A 21916-nucleotide genomic window follows, 5' to 3' on the forward strand; every position below is an offset into this window, starting at 1 on the left:
TTCCTTGGCTTCTTTCTACTGTATCATTTCTGTAAATATATTGTAAATAGTATAGTGTAGTTGTTTCCCCTTTTTCCTACCCCAGGGAATCCACACTCCCCTCCGAGAATGCTGAGATTATGCCCATGGTTCCCGATTTCAAAAACTGTGTTTTCTGCCCTTGCTCATTTTCTGTGGGTGATTAACATCAACACAGCCTCTGCTGCCTGGGTGAGGCTCACATCCCAGCCAAGTGCAACATATGCCACTCCTTTCCCCCCAGAACTTGTCAGGGTCAGGAACTGAGACTTAAGACACACCTGAAAGGGAAGGCAATGAGACCCCAGTCAGATCCAAGCAGGGGCCTGCCCAGTACATCACAGGAGGCACCCCTCCAAGCATGAGCTCAGGAATGGAGGCTAAGACTTCTGAGCCTAAAGAGAAGCTTTCTCATGAAAGTAAGGGGCACCTTCATAGGCATAGGGACAAACCATCTTTGGTGAAGACTGCCCTGAAGAGTGAGGCTCCCTCCCCAACACCATCAAAGTTGGGAGAGTGTACTCATGGGGGCACTAAAGATTTAGGTCTGAGTACATCTTCTTGGCAAGAGACAGTGGTGTGCCAGAGTATGGATCCACCAGGTTTGGCACCAGTTCCGTGGCTATGGCTAAAGATAAACCGCCTCTGGAGCTTCCTTCCACATCTAGCGCTGACATGATGTCTATAACAACGTGGCCCTCCTGGATACGATTTTCTCTGTGACCAGGAATGCTCTGGATCAGACAGCTCCACCAATGGGTTCTCCCCACACCCTAGGGTAGTCTGAGACCTACGTCTCTCTGGAGGACATTTTTGCTGTCCCTGTCCTCATTCACCCCTTCTATCAAGTCTGTCTCTATTCTGGAACATTGTTACTTCAGAGAAAGCGGCTATTCCAAGGATGCAGAGTTGTTCTCCCAGCCAGCCATCAGTACCATCAGTTCCATTGGTAGGCCAGGTTCCAGCCTTTTCTTCCAATGAGGCAGATGGTCCTCAGGAGACTCGGAAGTACCAGGAAGAGAGAGCCCCAGACAGAAGCCCCAGAATCTCTGCCTCTGACAAGACATGACTGTCTAAGCAACTGCTTGTTGATCCATCCCACTGGCACCACTGAGGGCCATTGGAGCCCTACCCTAGACAGCCAGAATCCGTACCAAGTTTCTAGATTTTAAGGACAAGCTCCTGGAAGAGGATAGAGCCCACTTCCAGGCCTCAATTCATGGGGGCAAATTCATGGTGGCCAGAACTTTCCTCCACGCCACAGTGGATGCTGTGGATACTGTATCCAGGGGAATGGCTACAGCCATTGTTAGGAGGAGAGACTCATGGTTAAAATCCTCATGTTTCCCTAGAAAGGTCCAGAGTACCATCCAGGACCTACCCTTTGATACAATCAATCTGTTCCATGAGAAGACAGATTCTCTATCTATATCCCTGTCTTCAAGAGAGAACCTCACAAACAGGGCATAGGGGGAGATCACCTCCTCACCCCTTTTTATCATCAGTGTCCTCAAGGACCACCATGTAAAAGACAGAAGGTTTATAGGCCCAAGAGCATAGCCTCTGCAACATCCACCACCACATTTTACTCTACACTCCGCCAAAGAGTTTTATTTTGATGCGACTGTTGAGATCCATGTCCCTTTATTCATGCCACATCATTCCCCTCCTCAGATTATATTGGAAGCTGCCTTACCCAATTTGCCTGCAACTGGAGGGACCTAACTACCAATACATTGGTACTGGAAGTTATTCACAGCAGTTATCTGAGTTTCTGGCAACTCCCACCCACAAACTCCCTTTCCAGTTCCTGTTCAGGGACCACTGTCACAAGGAGATTCTCCACCTACATCAACTGAACATATTCATCCAAAAGCTAAACTCCTACATACTCTCTTTGTCATCAATAATTCCCTCCATAGAGGAAGGCACAGAGTTTATGGCTGTCAACATGAAAGATGCAAAGACATTTACCCATCCCGCAGTAGGTAACTTGGGATCCTCTTTGGTCAAGACCATTACCAATTTGGAGTCCTCCCCTTTGTACCACCCACAGCACCCAGGGTCTTTATAGAAATTTTTTGTTCACTGATGGCAGCGTGGATGAGAAGAAAGGGATTCATCATCTTGGCAATACCTCAACGATTGGCTTCTGATGGGCAGATCCAATGAAGAAGTCAAACAGGCAACCTGATTCCTGTTGAGTCTACTGCCTTCCCTAGGTGTTTGAATCTACACAAGAAATCCTCCCACGAGGTCCATAAGCTTCATAGACATGACATTGGACTCATCCACAGCAAGAGCTTATCTACCTTTCAAAAGGTTTCAGGCCATGGGTGATCTCATATGCCAGATAACTTTCAGACCTCAGACTTTAATCAGAATTTCATTTTCCCTCCACAGCTACATGGCTCATGCACACACATAATGCCATTTGCCAGGATCCATCTTTGTTGTCTACAAGCCTGGCTTCTGTCCATATACTTACCAGAGAGGAGCAACATCAGCAACAAAGTGACAGTTCCATCCAAGGTTATGGACTCTCTTCTCTGGTAGACAAAGCCAGAGAAAATTTGGGTGTGGATTCCTTTCCTCACACCGACTTTCAAGGCAACCATTGTTACCAATGCTTTCCTCTTAGGTTGGGGAGCCTATATCATATGGCTCAAGACAGCTGGACCAGTCCAGAATGCATATCAGTTAACGAGAACTCTGGGCAGTCCTTTGAGCCTGCAACATCTTCCTCTCACTCATCTGATCCTGACGTCCAAATAATGTTAGACAATATGACAACTATCTTTTATATAAACAAGCAAGGGGAACAAGATCCTTCCCTCTTTGTATAGAGGCACTCAGTCTGTGGAATTGATTCATCAGTCATCACGTAACCCTTTCATCAGTATACTTACTACTTAGGAGTGCGGAACTCCCTAGTAGTCTCAGCAGACATTTTTCAATGAACCACAGATGGGAGATTCACAATTCAGTTCTCGATGAAGTCTTCACCCAAGGCAGAGTGCCATCCAGGGACCTTTCCACCTGACAGATGAACAAGGAACTTCCCCTATACTGCCCCAGAGTAGCCCTTGTCAAGGGCTCAAGGGGAGATGCCCTCCTGCTACTGTGAAAGGATCGCCTGAGGTATGCCTTCCCTCCCATTCAATTAATACCACAGGTTCTACAGAAAATCCACCAAAACGGAGCTGGGACCATCTTTATTGTGCCCAACAGACTAAAACAGTTCTGGTTTACGGATCTACTAAAGCTCTTAAGTGTTTGTGTCCACCCTAAACATCTGCCTGTTTCTGGACCTTCTTCACAGCAAAAGGCACTTTCATGCATCCCAATCCAGGACCACCGAAGCTCAGAGCCTGGTATTTGAATGGGCATTGGATATAGAGTGCTCATCTTCCAGAATGGTGCAATCTATCCTTAATGAAGTTTGTATGTCAGTGGGACTTCAATTTTGTTCTGTCATCTTTCAGCAGACCTCCCTTGGATCCTCTAGCTACATGCTCTATGGCCCATCTGCTTATGAAAGTGGCCTTCCTAATCGCCATTACATCACTCAGATGAGACAGTAAGCTGGGGGTACTCCTGGAGGATATGCCATATACTGTCTTCCATAAATAAAAGATCTTGTTACATGCCCACCCAAAAATCAAAATCATCTCTAAAGTAGTTAGAGTTTCATATCCGTCAAGCCACCCACTTGCTGGTATATTTTCCTAAACCATATACCTTGGATGAAGATAGGAGGCTGTATTCTCTGAACATCTAAAGGGCACTGGCCTTTTATCTGCCAAGAACAAAAGTCATTAGAAAGATGCCTAACTTGTTTCTGAAGCAGAGAGCTCAAGGGGTCAAGTTAAATCTACACAGAAACTTTCAAAATGGATCTCTGTATTATCCTTAGTTATTAGCTAGCTCACATCCTGCTCTCCCCTCAACCAGAGGGGGTGAGGGCTCATTCCATCAGAGTGCAAGCAGCCCCTACTGCATATTTGAGAGATGTGCCTCTACTAGAGATATGTAAAGCAGCTATCTAGAGCTCCTTGTACACCATCACAATGCATTACCTTTGGTCCAATTTTCTATAGCAGTATCACAATCAGCTACTACTTCTGCGACATAGTATATAAATATGTTGCATCCACCTTCGGTTTGACCACTGCTTGTTAATCTCCCACATGTGGAATACACATAAGAACCATCACTCAAAGAAGAAATGGAGGCTACTTAGCTGTACTAGAAGTTCTTCAAAATGTGCAGTCCCTATCTTCATTCCACTACCCGTCCTCTATCTCCTCTGCTTCGAATCCTATTGAATTCATGGTAAGAGGAGGAACTGGAGAGACATCTGCCTGCACATCCACTTATGCCCTTGGGTGGGAGCAGGAGGAGATCTACTGCACATGTGTGGGCCAACAAACACTGCTTGCTAGAATTTCCGGACTTGGGTGTTTGGTGTGCATACCAGCACATGGAATACAGATAGGAACCTCTTATCTCGAAGAATTTTCAGTTACAGAAAAGTAAGCTCCATTTATATACTATGCTACTTTTCTCCGGGCCTCAGTGACATTTTCTAATGGGGCATCCCCTGTTCCAATAGTGTCCCTCTACCTGTGGTACTGTGCACTGTCAGCAGACATTGTTTTGAGAAAGAGAATTAATACATTTTAATGCTCATGAATTTGAGGGGCGGATAGCATAGTATAAGGAGGCGACAGTATTAACCTAATCTATATATGCAGTATGGAGATTTACTCCCATAACTTTTCCTACACAGTTCAATTTCTGAATTGCAGTATCCTTGCTTTTCTACTCTTGGCCTGTTCCAGAGCAGAGAAAGCCAACTATGCAGATTCACATAATAATAGTTTTGGGATATGGACAAAAATCTATTTTAGACTGTCCTGACACCGTCAAACTCAATTCACTGGTTTCCCAAACATAATTTTAGTCCCATTCTTTATCTGTGGAAGGTAAATTAAATCTACTGTGCCACTTAACCCGATGTGTATTGTTTTCATAGAGGAATTCTTGTCTTGATGCGAAGATCTGTGATGGTAATTAGGGTGGAAAATGTGCTCTTCTCTGTAGCACCAGCCAGCTTCAGAGAACACTTAGGACAACTGATTATTGATTTATCTATTTTAATTACAGTTTTACACTTAAAAATGTGGACTCTGTTTAAAGTTAATTGGATGGGCAGTGAAAGAGGTGACTTCCTTTTCATTGTATGTTGTAGGCAGTCATGGTGCAAGGTCTCTACAATTTTACCATGAATACACAATAGTTAATACTGAGAAATAATTGTGGCCTGCACTCATCCTTGGTCCACAGACAACTGTTTGTGCTGGAGCATGTCAGATCCCACCCAGAGATTTTCTGACTATATAGATCACCAGTATTTAGGGACTGACCTGGGGCAAGTCAATTCATTTCTTTTAAAAGCTCAACCTGGGCTCAAATAGAAGCTCTGAGTATGAAAGGCCATTATATTAACCATTAAGTTTTCCCTTTTCCAATTTTCTTGTGCAGCTCTGTCAATGCTCCTCCTCCTTGACCTGCTTTACCTCTTCTATTCTAGTCTTCATCTTTTTCTGAAGAGGGTGCCAATTATGTAGAATAGCATGGTGGTTGTTTAACATATCTCTAGTTAAATGTTTTATTATAACTTTTGAAAATCTAATTACCATAGTTTTATGTGGTACTGTACCATTTACTGGCTGCCACTTTATAAAAAGTACTCCTTTAGAGACAGTAAACTCTACGCTTTCAAAGGACATAGACAGGACCTGTAAAATATGACAAAATCCAAAGGTTTTTTCCCCCCCTTCCCCCAAAAGTAGCTTGTCTATTTTTACCTTACCTACAGGAATACGTTTGGGAATAGCACAGTTCCATGCATTCATCTAAATCTCTTACTTGCCTTTCATAAATCTTCATTCTGCACATACAGTATTAAAAATCTATTAGGGATTAATAGCCTTAGCTGGGGTGGGGGGCGGGGAGAGGGAGGATGACTTTCCACTGAAACCATTCAGTATGTTTATTCATTCTACTTCACTGTGGCCAGAGTTTCACTATACCTAACTTCACTTGAACAATGCATTATATTCAAACTTTGTTTATATACTATATCTCGCCCTGTAGATCCTGGGTTAAAAACCTTGACATTTCAGAACAAGGCAGCACAAGGACTGCACTTTTTTTGCCTCTTGACACTGCTGAGATTTGCTCCAAGGGATAAAAAAAGAAGCTAATAGAAAAACTGTTTATTTAAGCCCCTTAGGCTTGAAACTGGAAAGGGGTGCTGGTATAATGAGGATTTGGGGGAGTTTGGGGTGAGGCTAATGGAGGAGCTAATGAGTGATCAACCTGTCACTCAAACAAGAGGAATAGAAATCTCAAGAGCTGTGGTGTAACTCAACCAGTCTTCCCCTCCCCCCACACACACTAATTTTCATTTTAATTAATGAAAATTGGTCTTGTTATGACAGTAAAAAGCATCTGAAACCATTCCCTGTTATTTCTTGCAACCTTCTAAGTGGAATATAGTCTGAAAGATTTGTTTTTAATTTGAAAGGGTAGGTCACATTGGGGCTGAAACCTTTTAATCACAGCTTCTGCCATGAGCACATTTTCGTAGTCCACTTATAAAAATGTGGAAAACAAGGGTTTGTAATGTTTCTAACACTTAACCAATCTCACCCCTGCAATATTAGCTACAAGCAGTAAAGAATGACAATGTCATTTGGCAGGAAGATTAATTAGAGAACACTCTCCATTAAATAATTGGTTGGAATGATACTGTTTCTTTAGGTATTGTTTTGCAAACAGCCCAGGATAGGGACTTTTTTTTTTTAAGTGAAAATGTCTGAGATACTAAGGTTTCAAAACCAGCTGCAGATTATGTAGTTTTTTCTGTGGAGCTTTTCAAGGATTTTTATTATATAAGTAAATAGTAATACTGATGTGAGTGGATGCACCTCTTTCTGAAATTGACAGACATTGTGTCCACTTCCATCAGGGCTGTATTTTGCATTTAATGGTAACATGCTAGATGATCCTTTGGGTTCTTTAAAAACTAAGCAGTCAACAGGGTTTTTTGCTGCCCCAAGCACTCCTGCCTCCCCAGCTCTGGGCTCCCCCCCACCAGTGCTGACTCCGCCCGCTCCCCCCTCGCTTCTAGCCAGTCCAGCGCTGGCAGGGTTGGAGTAAGCAGCAGGGCTCCCAGGCCGCACCTCAGCCCAGGGTCCTTCCAGCCAGGGCTCCTGCCTCCAGGAGCGGCCGGGATCCAGGAGGGCAGAGCCGGGGGACTGCCCCGGCAGGGGACTGAGGAGCTGGGGCAGGGTAGCCCCAGAGGGAGCGGAGCCCCGGAGAGCGGGACACAGGGCCCACATGGCAGCGCCCCGGGCACCAGTCCCCACTATGGCCCCGCTGCTGCTGCTGCTCCTGGCCACCCTGCCGCAGTCCCTAGGCGGCTCGGGCCGCTTCGCCCAGCCCCGGCTACGGCGCTGGGGGGCGGCCGCCTTGCGGCACTTGCAGGCAGCTCCCCCCACCCGGTGGCCCCCAGCCCGAGTGTACCACGCTGGAGCCCGCTCAACCCAGCCACAAGGTGCTGGTGTTGCTCCCCGACATGAACCACAGCGGTCCCAGGGTCCCCCCACCCCGCCCCCCGCGCTGCTGCTGGCAGGGTTGGCTCTAGCAAAAAAAAAAAAATGCTGCCCCTGAAAATGTGCTGCCCCAAGCACGTGCTTGGTTTGCTGGTGCCTAGAGCCGGCCCTGGCAGTGAACAAGAATAACTGATTCAATGTTCATTAGACTGTATAAGCAAGGTATATTTTCAGGGACCATCTTAAAATTCCAATACGTAGTCTTAAATTGAGACTGTCAAAGTTGGCAGAGCCACAGCACAGTCTGCCTTTTATTTTTGTATGATTATTTGCAAAATCCAGGCACTCCATTATATATTGGGCTTTATTTCAAGACAGATGCTTCAGTGTTCTCTAAAAAATCGTGTAATGATAAATGAGTGTGCCTGTGAGTGATGACGGGGGGAAATGTACTTGGGAAACAGATTTTGGTTTCAGATTTCCAAATCATTGTTATAATAAACGGTGACTAAATACTGATTTTAAAGCTCATAATAACTGATTTGATAGTGACCTACTTGTTTGTTTCTTCAGACCATTAGCTTTGGTCTCCCATTCTTACATCTAAATAAGACCTAATATTGGGAAAGACTATGGGCCTAATTTTACAAATTGTTCAGCACCCTCAATGTGTTTTGACTGCAAGAGGCACTCAGAACCTTGCAGAATTCATGCCAGTTATTTTCTTTCTCTTTCCTTGGTACTCGTAACTCTAGCAAGTGTCTCTCATATAGACTTAGAATGCTTTTCAAGCTCTACTCTGCTACCAGTCATTGCCAAGACCATTACAAAGACTAGCACAGTGTTGAATTCAGAATATTAGTTGGACTATAGGTTCCACAGGAAAGCCATCTAAGCCAGCAAGAGAAGAAAGGATGTTTACTAGGAAAGATAGGGATTTAGTTAAACTAAAAAACACACCGGTATTGTAGGTTTTGGATCTAGTTGCGTGCCTTAATCAAACTCAAGCTAATAGGAATGTGTAGTGATATCTCTTTCAGGTCTGAGAATTATAACTAAACAGATGCCACTGCTTGACGGTGCCATCTCAGGTGATACCAGAAGGCACATAATTGGTCAGGCTAGGGTCTAAACTAACACCATGTCAGGTTGCAGCTAAACCCACAATGAATTAAGAGATCATCCTTGCAAAAGGGGAGCTATATTTTATTTATCTTATACTTTAAAGTATAACCTTCTGTGGCATTAAGAAGTTGGTAATGGTCCCAGATTTTCAGATGTTCAGATGTCCTTAATTTTTTTCATATAAAATTCTCCCTTCCTCTTGCAGTTGTTGGGATTTGTTGTAGCAGACAGGGATAGTACAAGTAACAATAACTGCTTTTAAATTTAGAAATGTTACTATTCCATGGCTTATGTGAAATGAGTTGGTGAACTCATTCCAGGTTATAGTGGATACATGCCCAGACCCAGAAGCACCCCCACATATGCAACTAATTAGAACCTCTATTGGCACACCCAGCAAGTGTGTCCAAGGACTGAAAGGAGCTTGAACTATCTTCTGACCCCCTAGAGGTAGTTTTCAAGGCACAGCAGTGAGACAGTTTGTGATAGATAGGGTTGCACAATTGTTGCTCATGCTCTCTATATGTTACATAAATAACTGAATGGATTCAGTGGCCTCTTTCATTAACGTAATAATTGGGTTGTTTTATTTTTAAATTAAAAATAGAAGGGAGAGAGAGAATTTAAAATAGCTGTGTTTTTATTCCTCTTTTCTCTGTAGGAGTCACTAATTATTTGCATGTAGTCTTTATTTTTATATAAAGTGGAGGAATTGTAGATGATATTCTTACTGTTTATTTATCATTGACTTTATGCAATGCCAAAAGTGTGCTAGGCACATTACAGATAGTGAGAACACAGGGGACTTGATTCTATTTTGTCATCCCAGTGTAAAACAGCAGTAGCATCACTGAAGTCAGTGGAGTTAAGACAGCCTAAAATTTACAGCCCAGTCCTACGCCCCGAATAGCTTACAGCTGAAGTAGACAACATGTAGGTGGAGAATGGGATACAGAAAGTAAAGTGATTTAATGAGGAAGGTTAAAATACACCGTGTTAGTTCCAGGATTTGTACTTGGATTATTTTATCATTTTCTGTTGTCAATTTTGTTAACACTTCTTTAAGCAGAACAAGTGTTTGTAGGCTTCCTGGAAGTACTGTTGCAAGGAGTGACTTGCAGGGCAAGATGATGACAGCATTGTGAACAAGGTCAGCGAGGAGATTCCAGACATCATGAAAGAAGGCGCAGAGAGGAGATACTCTTTCTAACTACAGTATTGCACCTTTTTAACTGTCTCTCTTTTCTTGCATTTCAGGCATTTCTTGTTTAAGACATCTTCTGGAACCACCCCTCTGTTCAGTAGTTCTTCCCCTGGATACCCTTTGACCTCAGGAACAGTTTACACACCACCTCCCAGACTGCTGCCTCGAAATACTTTCTCCAGAAATGCATTCAAGCTGAAAAAGCCCTCCAAGTATTGTAGCTGGAAATGTGCTGCTTTATCAGCTATTGCTGCTGCAGTTCTGCTTGCCATCCTGCTGGCCTACTTCATAGGTAAGTGCATCTTTCACTGTATCCCACACAAGCTAGTAAGAAGTTCTGTTTCCTATTGCCAAATCATGTTGCATTTTTCTGAGCCGAGTGCCTGGGATTCCTATGCCAGGGCGTCCCCTGGGTTGCACCTCAGCACTTACCCAGGCTCTGCTGTGTTTGGGTGTTTCAGCGCATTAGTCCAGGATCAAGAGGCTCAGCCCTCAGTCCGAGCCCTGGGTTAGTCCACCCCTTCTGGAGTTTGTTAGTAAACACAAGTGAAGTGAAGTTTCGTGAATGAAATATCCCACAGGTGGGATAAAACTTCTCTTCCCTCAGAGGGCTTCTATAAAGCAGTGGGCCCCAAGTAGGTTCACAGGATAGTGTCCATCATAAGTGAATCCACAACAGGTCCTCCCTCCCTTCAGGGAGGGATCACCAGGCAACAGTCACTTGAGGATTCCTTGCCTTTAGCTAGACCTTTCCCTAGGAGCTAAGGACTGGATATCTGCTCGTCTCACTGGTCTGCCACCAACTAAGCTGGGCTTCTCCTTCCAATTCTGGCATTTCCTGCCAGAAAGGCAGAGCAGGGTCATCATTAACCTTGTGTTGCCCATTGTGGGGTTTGTACATCCCAAGTTTGTTGTCACGCCAAGTCAAAACTCAACAACTGTAAGTCTGTTATAATCCCTTCACAAATTTGTTTGCTTATAAAAGATAAAAATACTTTAATTTTTTTCCAAAATTTAGAAACATATCATCTTAGAGCTCTGGTCAGCTGTCAAACATCAGGGGGCTTAGGCAACAGGCTTTCTTTGCTTTTCATTGCTGTTATGCTACATTCTGATTTAAAGTATTTCATGTATGGTGCTACCTTATCAGGCAGGTATGCACCTTTTGCCATTCCTTCAAATGAGTCTGACGCTTTTGTGATGTACTATCAACTGACTGGAGCATATTCTGAGAGAACTGTGTTATGCAGGACATACATGTATACACTGGAAGGCTTTCTGAGTTGGCATTCAAACAATGCCTAAAGCCCCATTGCACTTAAAGGAAAAGACAAATTCCTGTCAATATGCAGGCTGCCAGTAGTTGCAGTTAGCCATGCTGAGTGTGGCTGAATACTAGATGGTCTTTTTCTTTCCCGGTTAGCCACACATTCATGGGTGCTTCTCAGACACAACCAGCATACATAAAACTTCTTTTTCACTTTTACTTTTCTCCCATTGTGTCATGATCTGTGTTGCTGACCAGCCTATATTATATCCCCTCATGCAGTCTTAACTAGTTCTTCGAATACATTCCTTGAGCTTTTTGGGGCTCTCCTGATTTTATTTATTTTACTTTTAATTAGTTTGTCCCCTAATAAAATTGTCTGCAGTTGTCATCTTACAAACATTAGTGTCATTAAGATAATTTCATAATTTACTGGGCTTTCCAAGCCCCCTCAGCAATGCAATCATTTTTATGGCAATCTGCGCAAACTCCATAGCTTCCTTTGACTATATGGCATCATTCTAACAGTTCAGTCCAACAGAAAGATCATCCTCCATAGGAGAAAGCACTTGTCAGGCATGCTGCACATGGTTATGCAGTTTCTGTCTTACTTGGCATGTTTCTGCAGTAGTCTGCAAACTGGGTAATTTGCAGAGGCTCGGGGTAGGGGAATAAAACACTTGAAAAAGATGTTACGAGTCCCTCTCCCTGGGAGATTGTTTTGAAAATACCTTTCATTTTGTCCAGTCTTGTGCATTGCAAAGTGTGTGGAGGGGATGGGGGGGAGGCGGCAGGGGAGAGAGTACTCTGCAAAATTATCTTGAAATCAGAGACAAAAGTGGTCCTTGATAAGGGATGGTTTAGCTTCCACAGGGTGGGTTGACCTACATCAGAAACAGAGAAATCCACATTTCCTTTCATTTAAAAACTGACATGAGTGAAACAAATTCATGAGCATATACCATCACTGTCAACCTATGAACACAATTGTGGGCAGCAAGGGATTATGTGTCAGACTGGTTTGTAGAAGACTAGAGTTCCAAAGAGGAGTGTGTCTCTCTATCTGTAGAATAACTTTTGGTCCTGTAGAATCACAATTAATGGGATGGGCACAGGCCTTCTAAAGAGGTTACCTCGCATAAAAGGTTAATGTATAAATAAATAGAAGCATAGCTGCCTGGTTAACTTTCTGCAGCCATATATGGGGCAGCTGGGTTCATAATCCATTTATTGGGTTTTGTGCACCTTGTTCTGAAGTTTCGTATCCTGGCTGCTGTTGGGAGGCGGGAATGGCAACCCACAGGTCACTTACCTGATCTGGTATGGCAATGTCCCTATGTATGAGTAAAAAACTTTCACTTGCAGTATTTTATGCAGCTTAATAGGTAGTACAGGGATAATTATGTATCTCCTGTAATAAACCTCAAATTAGCAACAGGCTTAGCTTGTTATATAAAGAAAAGTTTTTTGAAACCATGTTAATTATTGAACTTGACAGTTAAGCTGTAATAGCTGTCTGTGTGAGCAATTATACAAATGGGAAACCATATACTGCAAGTTCAATATTTTAATCACGGATGTAACTTGGAAATGATGGATGATTAAATATATTTATCTTTGGTATTTAGGCTGCTGTAAGATAAAACAAAGCTTCACTGGATGGTTTATTACTTTATAATCTGTCATTTCTTATTATTTATGAACTTATATTAGACAATCCGTTGACCCTGGAGAATTGAGGAATGGTTTATAACTTCACATGAATAAAGCAAATGGTCAGATGGCAGAGAAGCGTTGGTGGTCATTTAACCATTATCCTGACTGGAGAATGATGAACACAATAAGTCCAGTAAGCAGAAGGAGGAAGCAGGTGTTTAAATAGGAATATTGGTCGAAAGGGGAAACAATTAAGAACCAGTTTTGTGTCATTTCCTGGTATACTAAAGGAGAAGTATTTTAAAGAGCAAATAACAAAGACATAAAAATAGATAACAAGGCATTCTTTCAGAAGCAGGAATCCTAACTGAAGGTTTGGTGAATCCACTAGACTAAGAGGTTGACTACACTACCACTGAAGTTAATGTAACTTATGTCGCTCAGAGGTGTGCAAAAGCCACACGCTGAGCAACGCAAGTTACATTGACCTACGCTCTGTCTACACCAGTGCTATGTCGACGGGAGGTGCACTCCTGCTGACATAGCTTCCACCTCTCACTGAGGTGGATGGAGTGTGGTAGTGTAGACTTGCCCTTAGAGAGTAAATGCAACTCTTAAGGATAAGAAGGAATTGCAGAGAAGCCAAATGATTTTTTTTCTATCAACTTTCTCTGGAAGGGAAGCTGGGAAGATACCAACCTCAGACCTTGTTTCTTTGTGTAAAAAAGGTGGCATTGTTAGAATTAAAGATGTAAAAAGGGAAGGTGTTGGAATAAGCTAAAGAACAAGTCACCAGAACTAGATGGTATACAGCCAAAATTTTGGAAGGAACTTAAGAATGAAGTATCTGAGATGCTCATACAAACATGCAATACCGCAAGATTCAATACTAGAACTGTTGTTTCTTTTAATGTATTAACTAATGATCTGGAAAAGGAAATTAACAGTCGAGTCAAAAATTGCACATGACACAAAGCTATGTAAGTTTGTCAAGATTAGATAAGACTGGGAAATACTGAGTCTTATCAAAGCTGGGTTAATGGACATTGTAGTGATAATGAAATGTAGAGTTGACTCATACAAAGTAAAGCACATTGGAAGGAATAACTTGAACCACTTAGACATTTTATGGGTTCTAAATTAACTGTGTCCTTTTAGGAAAAAGACCTAGGCATCCTTGTGGGTAGCTAACTGAAAACCTCTGATATATAGAATCAAATAGATGGAGTTCACAGACAGATGAAAACAATTATTAATGTTGTGTGAGGGAAGATTGAAAAGATTGGCACTGTTTAGTTTAGAGAGGAAACAAATAAGAGGGGTTGGGATAGAAGTATACAAATAATAAGTGGTATAGAGGAGTAAATTTGCTTTTTCTTACAAAACAGGAATAAAGGGAAATTGAATGAAATCAAAAGGCAACACATTTAAAGCTGTGAAAAATAAATATATTTTACACAATGCCCAATTAACCTTTGGAATTCATTGCCACAATAGATTATTAAGGCCAGCTCAAGAGTTTAGTAGGATTCAAAAAAGAATTAGACATTTATATGTATCATGAGAATATCCACAGATTAGCCAGGATTTAAAAAAAAAAAAAAAAACCTTTTCAGAAGGGATATAAACACTGATGCTTCAGGGCATTAGCCAGCTGCTAACTGACAGGCTCGGAGAAAATGTCCTTTATCAGCAGGTTATTCTACAGGTGTCCATTATGGGCTTTCCTGCACCTTTCTCCACCAACCCCAAAAGTTATTCTGAGCCCTGCTCCCCTATAAGTGAGGACCATAGGATGCAGGATCACCACGTTCAAATTGGGACATCCTGAAAATATTGGCCTGAGTGGCAAAACCCAGTTACATCACAAGCAACGTAATTCAGGCTGTGTCAAAAAGAAAGCATATTCCACTCATACCGTTGTTGTTGTTGATCTTCGCTTCATAGTAGGGGTGGGATGAAAGCATTTGTTGTGTTTAAATTAGTTTTTAGCTCTTTAGATCCACACTAAACTAAAAAAATAAATAATAGAAAGTCACCTTGTCTTTTTTTTTTTTTGCAATACAGTAATTCCTGCCAAATATAAAATACTATGTTTCAAGTAAGCCTCTAAACTGCTCTGACTTCTGCCAATCTGACTTTGAGCTTGAAAGAACATCTGGCCATCAACATGTCAGTATGTTAAAAGTGTGGTAATTTTAGGTACTTACAGTTTTCTTTGAAAACAATAGAAGTATTATTTTCTATGGAAACTAAAAGCCTACAATGTGTTTAAAGTTGCTCCACTTGAAAATTGATATGTTGAGACTCATACTGATGAATCTTAGAGTGCTGCTGCAATTTTGTCTACTCCCATCATGCGAAACAGAGCAGGACTTGGGAAAAGAAAAAGAAAATGACAGAAATGATGAGAATAGTACACTTATATAGCATCATTAGTGTGTACACAGCATAGGAAAAATATTAGTTCTCATTCACTCTTCAGTGTTACTTGACTATAAAGGCAGATGGGATTTAAGGTAAACTTATGTTCCCTGTGTAGGCTTCAAATGTTGTATTCACCTTGTTTTCTGTGAAGGGAATCCTGTTATTTGAGGAACAGACCTGCCAAAGGCTCTGGCTTGTTAATTAAGCAAATATAAGATTCTTCTTCCCCCAGCATATGTTTAAACTCATACTGCAAAATAAATAAGAGTGCTGCAGCACACAAATAGGCTCTGAACATTCTTAATGTTAGAGTGTAGAATAGCTTTTTGTGCAATAGTTAATGGTAGTTTTATTCCTTTTCCTTATATGCAAAGGCATCCATTTTTGTGTAGGTCAAAGAACCAACTTTGGTGGTTCAAATAAAATGGACCCTAAACTTAAGGATCTTAAGACCTCCTGAGCTTATCTTTACTAACAATGCCATATTTATCATATATGTGCATAAACCAAAGTTATACAGAGATATGAATACATTGGATGCCAATATCAAGCTGGATTATCTTCTTGGCATCAATTAGTAAAGTGAGTGCAAACTTGTCTGTTCAGGAGAAATTTCTTGTTCATTGATATTTGCAGTTTCTTCCATTCATAAATAACACTCACAAACAGTAAAAGGTTTCAGTAAAGACATAGCTGGAGGCAATATAAACCACACATACGTCTTGTGTGAGGAATTCCTAGTTCCCTGGAACTTAGATAACTAGCTAAGTGAAGCTGGAAAGGAGTTGTGTTTGGTGGGCCTCTGCCTTTTGGCATCCTCATTACAAAGTGTGTAGCTGAATTTAGTTGAAGTTCCAGGGACTGAACCAATTAAGGTAGAAATCTGACAGTCCTTTGGCTCTGTGTCTGTAGATCAGGGTAACCCAAGAAAAAGAGCCAGACCTGGCACCTATGGTAACCTTATGTATCACTTTATTTCTAATTTGTTTTTGGCTTGGAAAGCCAGTTCACATTGGCTTTCTGTCTTGTCCAGATTTAGTTGAAACCGGGTACATTGAGCATTTTGGACACTGGTACAGCAAGTTTGGAGTCTGATCCAGTAAGAGGATGAGAATATCTGGCAAGGTGCCAAGCACCATCCTCAACTCCCCCTGAATGTGCTCTGCATCTTGCTGAATATGCTCAGCATCTTGCAAGATTAGTCCCTCATTGCAGAAGCTTCTAGTTAGCATACTCCGCTATTTTTTTTTCCTTTGGAAGAGCTGAACAGTAAATACACTAAAGTGTTAATGTGGTTGTTCAGTACAAAAAGACAATCCACATTTATCCTGCCATGGATGTCAGCTGAGGATAACCACCAACATAGAGGCAGAAGGCCCTGGGTTTTGGTGCATTTCCCAACATCCATAGAGATCTAAGATCTATGATTTTTAGAGTCATCCCCCCTGCTCATTCTATGAATTGTAGGGGGTTACCTCCACACTCCTGAAAGAAGAAGTGGATGGAAGATCTGCAAGTCAAAATACAGAGTTTCCAGTCCTCATGTTGGAAAGACCAACTCATCTAGAGGGAGGTTTGGGCTAGTGATACTGCAAGAAATTGAAGAAGCTTCTCAGGAAGAGCATGCTGCAGCTTTTTGCTTCCAGTTTTCATGTTTTTGGCATTATGCCGCCTTCTGGAGTTGTTAGTGCACGTCTTTCCATTGTGTTGTGTCACTGATGGGAAGATATTTTGCAAATATGCTCTCCCTAGGGATGACTGTCTTCATAAAAATGTGCATATTACCCTCCATTTATGACTACAGTCATGATGCAATTCTGTCAGTTTGCTTTCATAGATTATACCAGAAGCCTTTTTGGAGACATGTAAATGAAATTTGGGTTAGACTCAGTTCTATTCCATGAGGAAAGTATGGTACATACTGTGTTTTGGCACAGTATTTTTAATATAGACCTCAATGAAAAATAGAAGATATCTTTCCAGCCCAGATTTTGTTCCCAGTGTAGCCTGAGCATCCAGGCTATCCAGTAGGATTGCCTCCAGATCTGGCAGGGGAAAGAATTCTCCTCCCCAGCTGATGCTTTACAGATACTACTCCAGCCAGGGAGCAGGAGTGGTTCTTCATAGAAGTGCAACTACCTGCCAGAGCCTCAAATTCCTGCATCAGCAATAGTAAAAGGAGGAAGTAAATAGTAATAGCAATAGTAGAAGGTAGTATGCCACCTAGTAATGCTAGAATACATTACAGTACAGGATAACCAGGTAGAGAGCTGGACTAAAGAAAACTGGGCATTATTCAAAATGGGAGGGTGTGTGTGTGTGTGTGTGTGTAATTTAAAATTGTGGTGAATTTGGTACTCGTGAATGGTATGGCATACTGAGATTCCTCTCTTTGATCCCAGAAAAGGGATGTCATGAGTGACAGCAGTGACAGCTTTCCATAATAGGGACCGCCTCTGGGTGACAGGGTAGTTGTATCTGCATGCCTATTCAGTTCTTGGCCTCTCTGCTGAAGCTTTTTGTGAAGCAGACACCTGTCAACTATGAACTAGACTGAGAGCAACTCATTTCACATAGGTCACCAGACAACCCTCAGATGCTAAATACTTAAAATTGAAAATCCTTTCTTCTCACCTCGCTCCTCCCCAATCTAAACAAGCTTACTCTGAACCTCGACTAGAGGCAAACAGTAATGAATGCTTTTTATTCATAGCAGTTCACATACTACAGATCGCAACATAGGGCCATCTTCAAACTGTTCCTCATCAAATCCTTTTCACTGCTTCTGGTGGTGTTGAAATATAACCTCTTCAGCTAGAGAAAGAGCCATCCTTACCCATCATGAAGCCATCGTAACATAATGTTAGTCATTTTTCCCGTTATGGTACTAGCCATAGGTATTTTTATTTGACACTTACATTAATTACCATAACAATAATGTTCAATATGCTATAACAGAGTATAGTACAATGACGAATATAGTCTTATAAGGAAATAGTGGTTAACATGGTATTACAATGGTACAATTTCTTCATATTTCTGTTAAAAAATGCAACAGTGGCTTCACTAGTATTGCTCACTTTCTTTTCATTACAGCTACCCTGTCACTTCACGTAATGGAGCACATTTACTCTGCTACTGGAGGTGGAAGAAAGCATCATGGTTTTAAAGCCACTGTGGGCCAGACTCTAGTCTCATTTACACCAGTGTTAATACAAAGTAGTTTACCTTACTTCAACAGTGTGAGTCCAGATATACACTGGAGTGTCAGAGATCAGACCCTGATCTGTGGTGTAACAGTGGCAGAACACTATGTGGTTTGCTTTGAGGAATTTCACAAGTGCAGAAACAGATGAAAACTCCCAGTAATTAAGGGGAAGCAAAAATATTTTGAAAACCTTACACTAGTTTAATATGACATGCTTAATATTGTAGCCCAGCATTCTGACCCGAGACCACCGCTGGGGAAGGGTGAGTTTCTGGCCCATTGAACATTGAGTTTTCCTAATATAGTGCTAGACCAGAAACACCTTTGTTAAATAACTTTGTGGTAATTCACTCTGAAAAGTCAGTGTTCAGTAGCCCTCAAAATTTCTCATTTCTTGCCTGTGGAGGGATGGTCTAGGGTTTGAACAGTGGCTGCAGCATAAAAGCATATAGGGGACAGAGGCTTAAGACTTCTGGATTCATTTACACTGTATGCAAGCTATAACTGCTGCGTTGTTTATTTGTGTGAATTTTGCTATATATTTCTTTAGTACATTTAGGCCCCAATTCAGCTAAACATTTCAGCATATAATTAACTTTAAGCACACCTTACTTAGCAAATTTTCAAGAGGCTGAATAGATTTTAAAACCTCTGCTAATGTATCCACTCTATAATACCACAAATACACAGGGACAGAATTAGCAAAGGAGGCAAGAAGTTATGCAAGTAAATGCTGGGAAGGCAAAGTATAAAGGTAAGAATAAAACATAGGATGTGAAAATAATAATTACAAAGGGTAACAGGCAACAGAAATTATGGAGTAATGTACTTTGAACAGTGGGAAGAGAAGTGACACATTAGCATATGAAATGACAGCAAACTTTATACACATTCCTCAGTAAGCCCAAATATGTCTCAACAACCGTATTAAAAACAGTAATCAGGAGTTAGTTTCATCTTCTGTTTCTTCAGGCTTTGTGTCAGTACCTGTGGTGCACATCATATTTTCAGTCACCTGATTATGTCCTATTTAGGTGTCAGATGGTCAGGATTATCTATCCATCTATCCACCCATCCATTCGTCCATCTGTCCGTCCAATAGTTAAGTCCCTGGCTTTGGCTTTCACAGGTTGATAGTGTGAGTACCATCATATCAATAATGCTTTATATGACAAGATTAAATTGTAGTTATAGTTTAAAAAAATGGTACCGTCTATCTCAATCTTTCTGGTTTCTGGGCCAAATTCTACAGTCCAAATGCTCACTGATTCAAGGGCGTTTTGCCTGAAGAATGATGGAAGGCCTATCACGTGCCATTTTTAAAGAGATAATGGTAAGTGTGTGTGCCTTTCACTGAGATGAACTGGAACTGTATGTTTGGATCCGAGAGCAGAATTTAACCTTGTGTGCCTATAAGACAAACCTGCTTTTTTTTTTTAATCTTTTTACCAGAGCAAATTATTTCTACTTTAGCCCTGCATAACTAATACAGCTGGGGAAGAATGAGTTGGCATTCTATTCTAATTCATGTGTCATCGCTGACACCAGAATCTTTATTTTTTGAGAGGTTGTAAGAGGAAAGAACTACTTGAATTAAAGAGGCAGGACTAAGTGTGTAGCATTGATGGTTAAAAAAATCATGTTTTGACTTATGTGCTGAGCAGATTTGATAACAAGATAATAAATATTGAGCCCCACAGTGTGATAATTACAGTCGCTATCCTGACTATAACCACTCTTTTAATTAGAGCATGTGTTGGGGGGGAATTAAGCTAATGTAGTACTTGAATGGCAAAGGAACTTACATTCAATCATATGTTGATCTTGCTGAACCTTATCTAAAACTTTGAATACGCTTTATTGTTTGTTTTTTGCCTTCTTTGGGGATGCCCAGATTTATCCTGCTGCATCAGGTTTAAATTTTTAAAGGTAATATACATAATGCATAACAGTGCGTCAGTTAATTTAATTTTAAGCTTTTCTTAATTTACTGGTTGGTTGATTCTTCCAACATTTTTTTTCGGGGTCCTTTTTGAGGAAAGTCATGGGATAGAAAATGCTTTAAAGTCCTTGTGCCAGCAAAGTATAGTGGTGGGATAGGTTTCCATTTGCCTGATGAGAACACATGCTTGCACTGTTTGGTGGATATTTTATTTGCCTCACAGAAATTGTCTTGGAGTAGACAGAACTTTTTGAAAGGTCAGTTGGCTCATTCCTGATATACACACTGTATTTGTGTGCTAATGGGTTGTTTTGCTGTAAGTGGTAAATTGAATGGACATAGCTGAAATGTTTTACTTTAATTTGAACTTGAAGGGGGGAAATATTATTTGTAACAAGAAGAAAGGTTATGGTGGGGTGAAAAACTTACCCAGTTTGCAAAGTGAACTTTTTTAAAAAGAATGGCCTCTAACTTCACCAGGAAAACAAAAGGAAAGGCCTTTTGCTCACAAAAGTTAAGTTAGAATCTGAATTATTCAGTTACATGCACCTGTATACATACTTATACTTACATTAAAACAAAAGACCAGGAATTGTCAGAGCTTGGGAATGTCCTGGCCAAACCGCCTGACACAGAGACACAGGTGGAATTGGACCCTTTGCTGTCAGGATACTTGCCAGTTTTAGGGTAGCTTTTCATCATCAGAGAATCATAAAGCTGCCCTAATGCTTCAGAAGCTCTTGCACTTCAATTATAATGATCATATGCCATAATACAAGCAGAAGTAAAGAGCCTGGGAAAGCTAAATTTATAACTCAAGATTGTCCAAACCAGGGGCAGGCTCTCTTATTTCCTCGGCTGAGTGTTGTTATACTTTTCTCCAGTTTAATTCCAGGAGAATTTGAATGACCACAGCCAAGGCCAGTCCTGCAATGGACCAACACACTGTTTCTGAAATCACCCTGGAGTTGAACAGGATTTGTGACAATAATGTGTTTCTGCTGCTGAAGAAGGAGAGGATAACATGGTTATCTCACTTGCAGTATATTGTTGCTGGAGGATTTCTATTTTAATTTGACTGATAAGTCATACAAAAGAAAGAAAGTGATTTTAAATATGGAGCTGAGTAGATAAATAGACACCAGAGAAAGAGCTTGAGAAAGCTAAGGGACAGCTTAGCTATCTTTCCCTAAAATGGGAATTATATGCATTTATCTGAGAGCAGAGCAGAATTGGGCCCTAAAAGTGAGAACTCTAGTAAAATACACAGAGAATCCTGGTAAAACTCTGTCACAGGGTAAGGAAAAGCATAAAAGAAGAGTGGGGGCCTAATTTCTGCCCATTAGTTTTATTGAGCCGAGCCTCTTTGTTGTTTTTATCTGAATGTGTACACTTACCATCACTTCATAACCCCTTTTGTAATAACTGGAGAGACCATTCATCC

General features: G+C 41.2%; 1 protein-coding gene across 1 annotated transcript in view; it reads left to right on the forward strand.

Annotated features, from left to right (window-relative positions):
- Window positions 1-21916, forward strand: part of TENM2 (teneurin transmembrane protein 2) — a 550767-nt gene that overhangs the window by 295930 nt on the left and 232921 nt on the right. Inside the window, exon 5 of the mRNA XM_034778437.1 lies at window positions 10026-10264. Within this exon, the coding sequence (XP_034634328.1) occupies window positions 10026-10264 (239 nt within the window). The remainder of the gene's footprint in view (window positions 1-10025; window positions 10265-21916) is intronic.

This window comes from Trachemys scripta, chromosome 8 (assembly GCF_013100865.1).
Source record: "Trachemys scripta elegans isolate TJP31775 chromosome 8, CAS_Tse_1.0, whole genome shotgun sequence".
Lineage (NCBI taxonomy): Eukaryota > Metazoa > Chordata > Testudines > Emydidae > Trachemys > Trachemys scripta.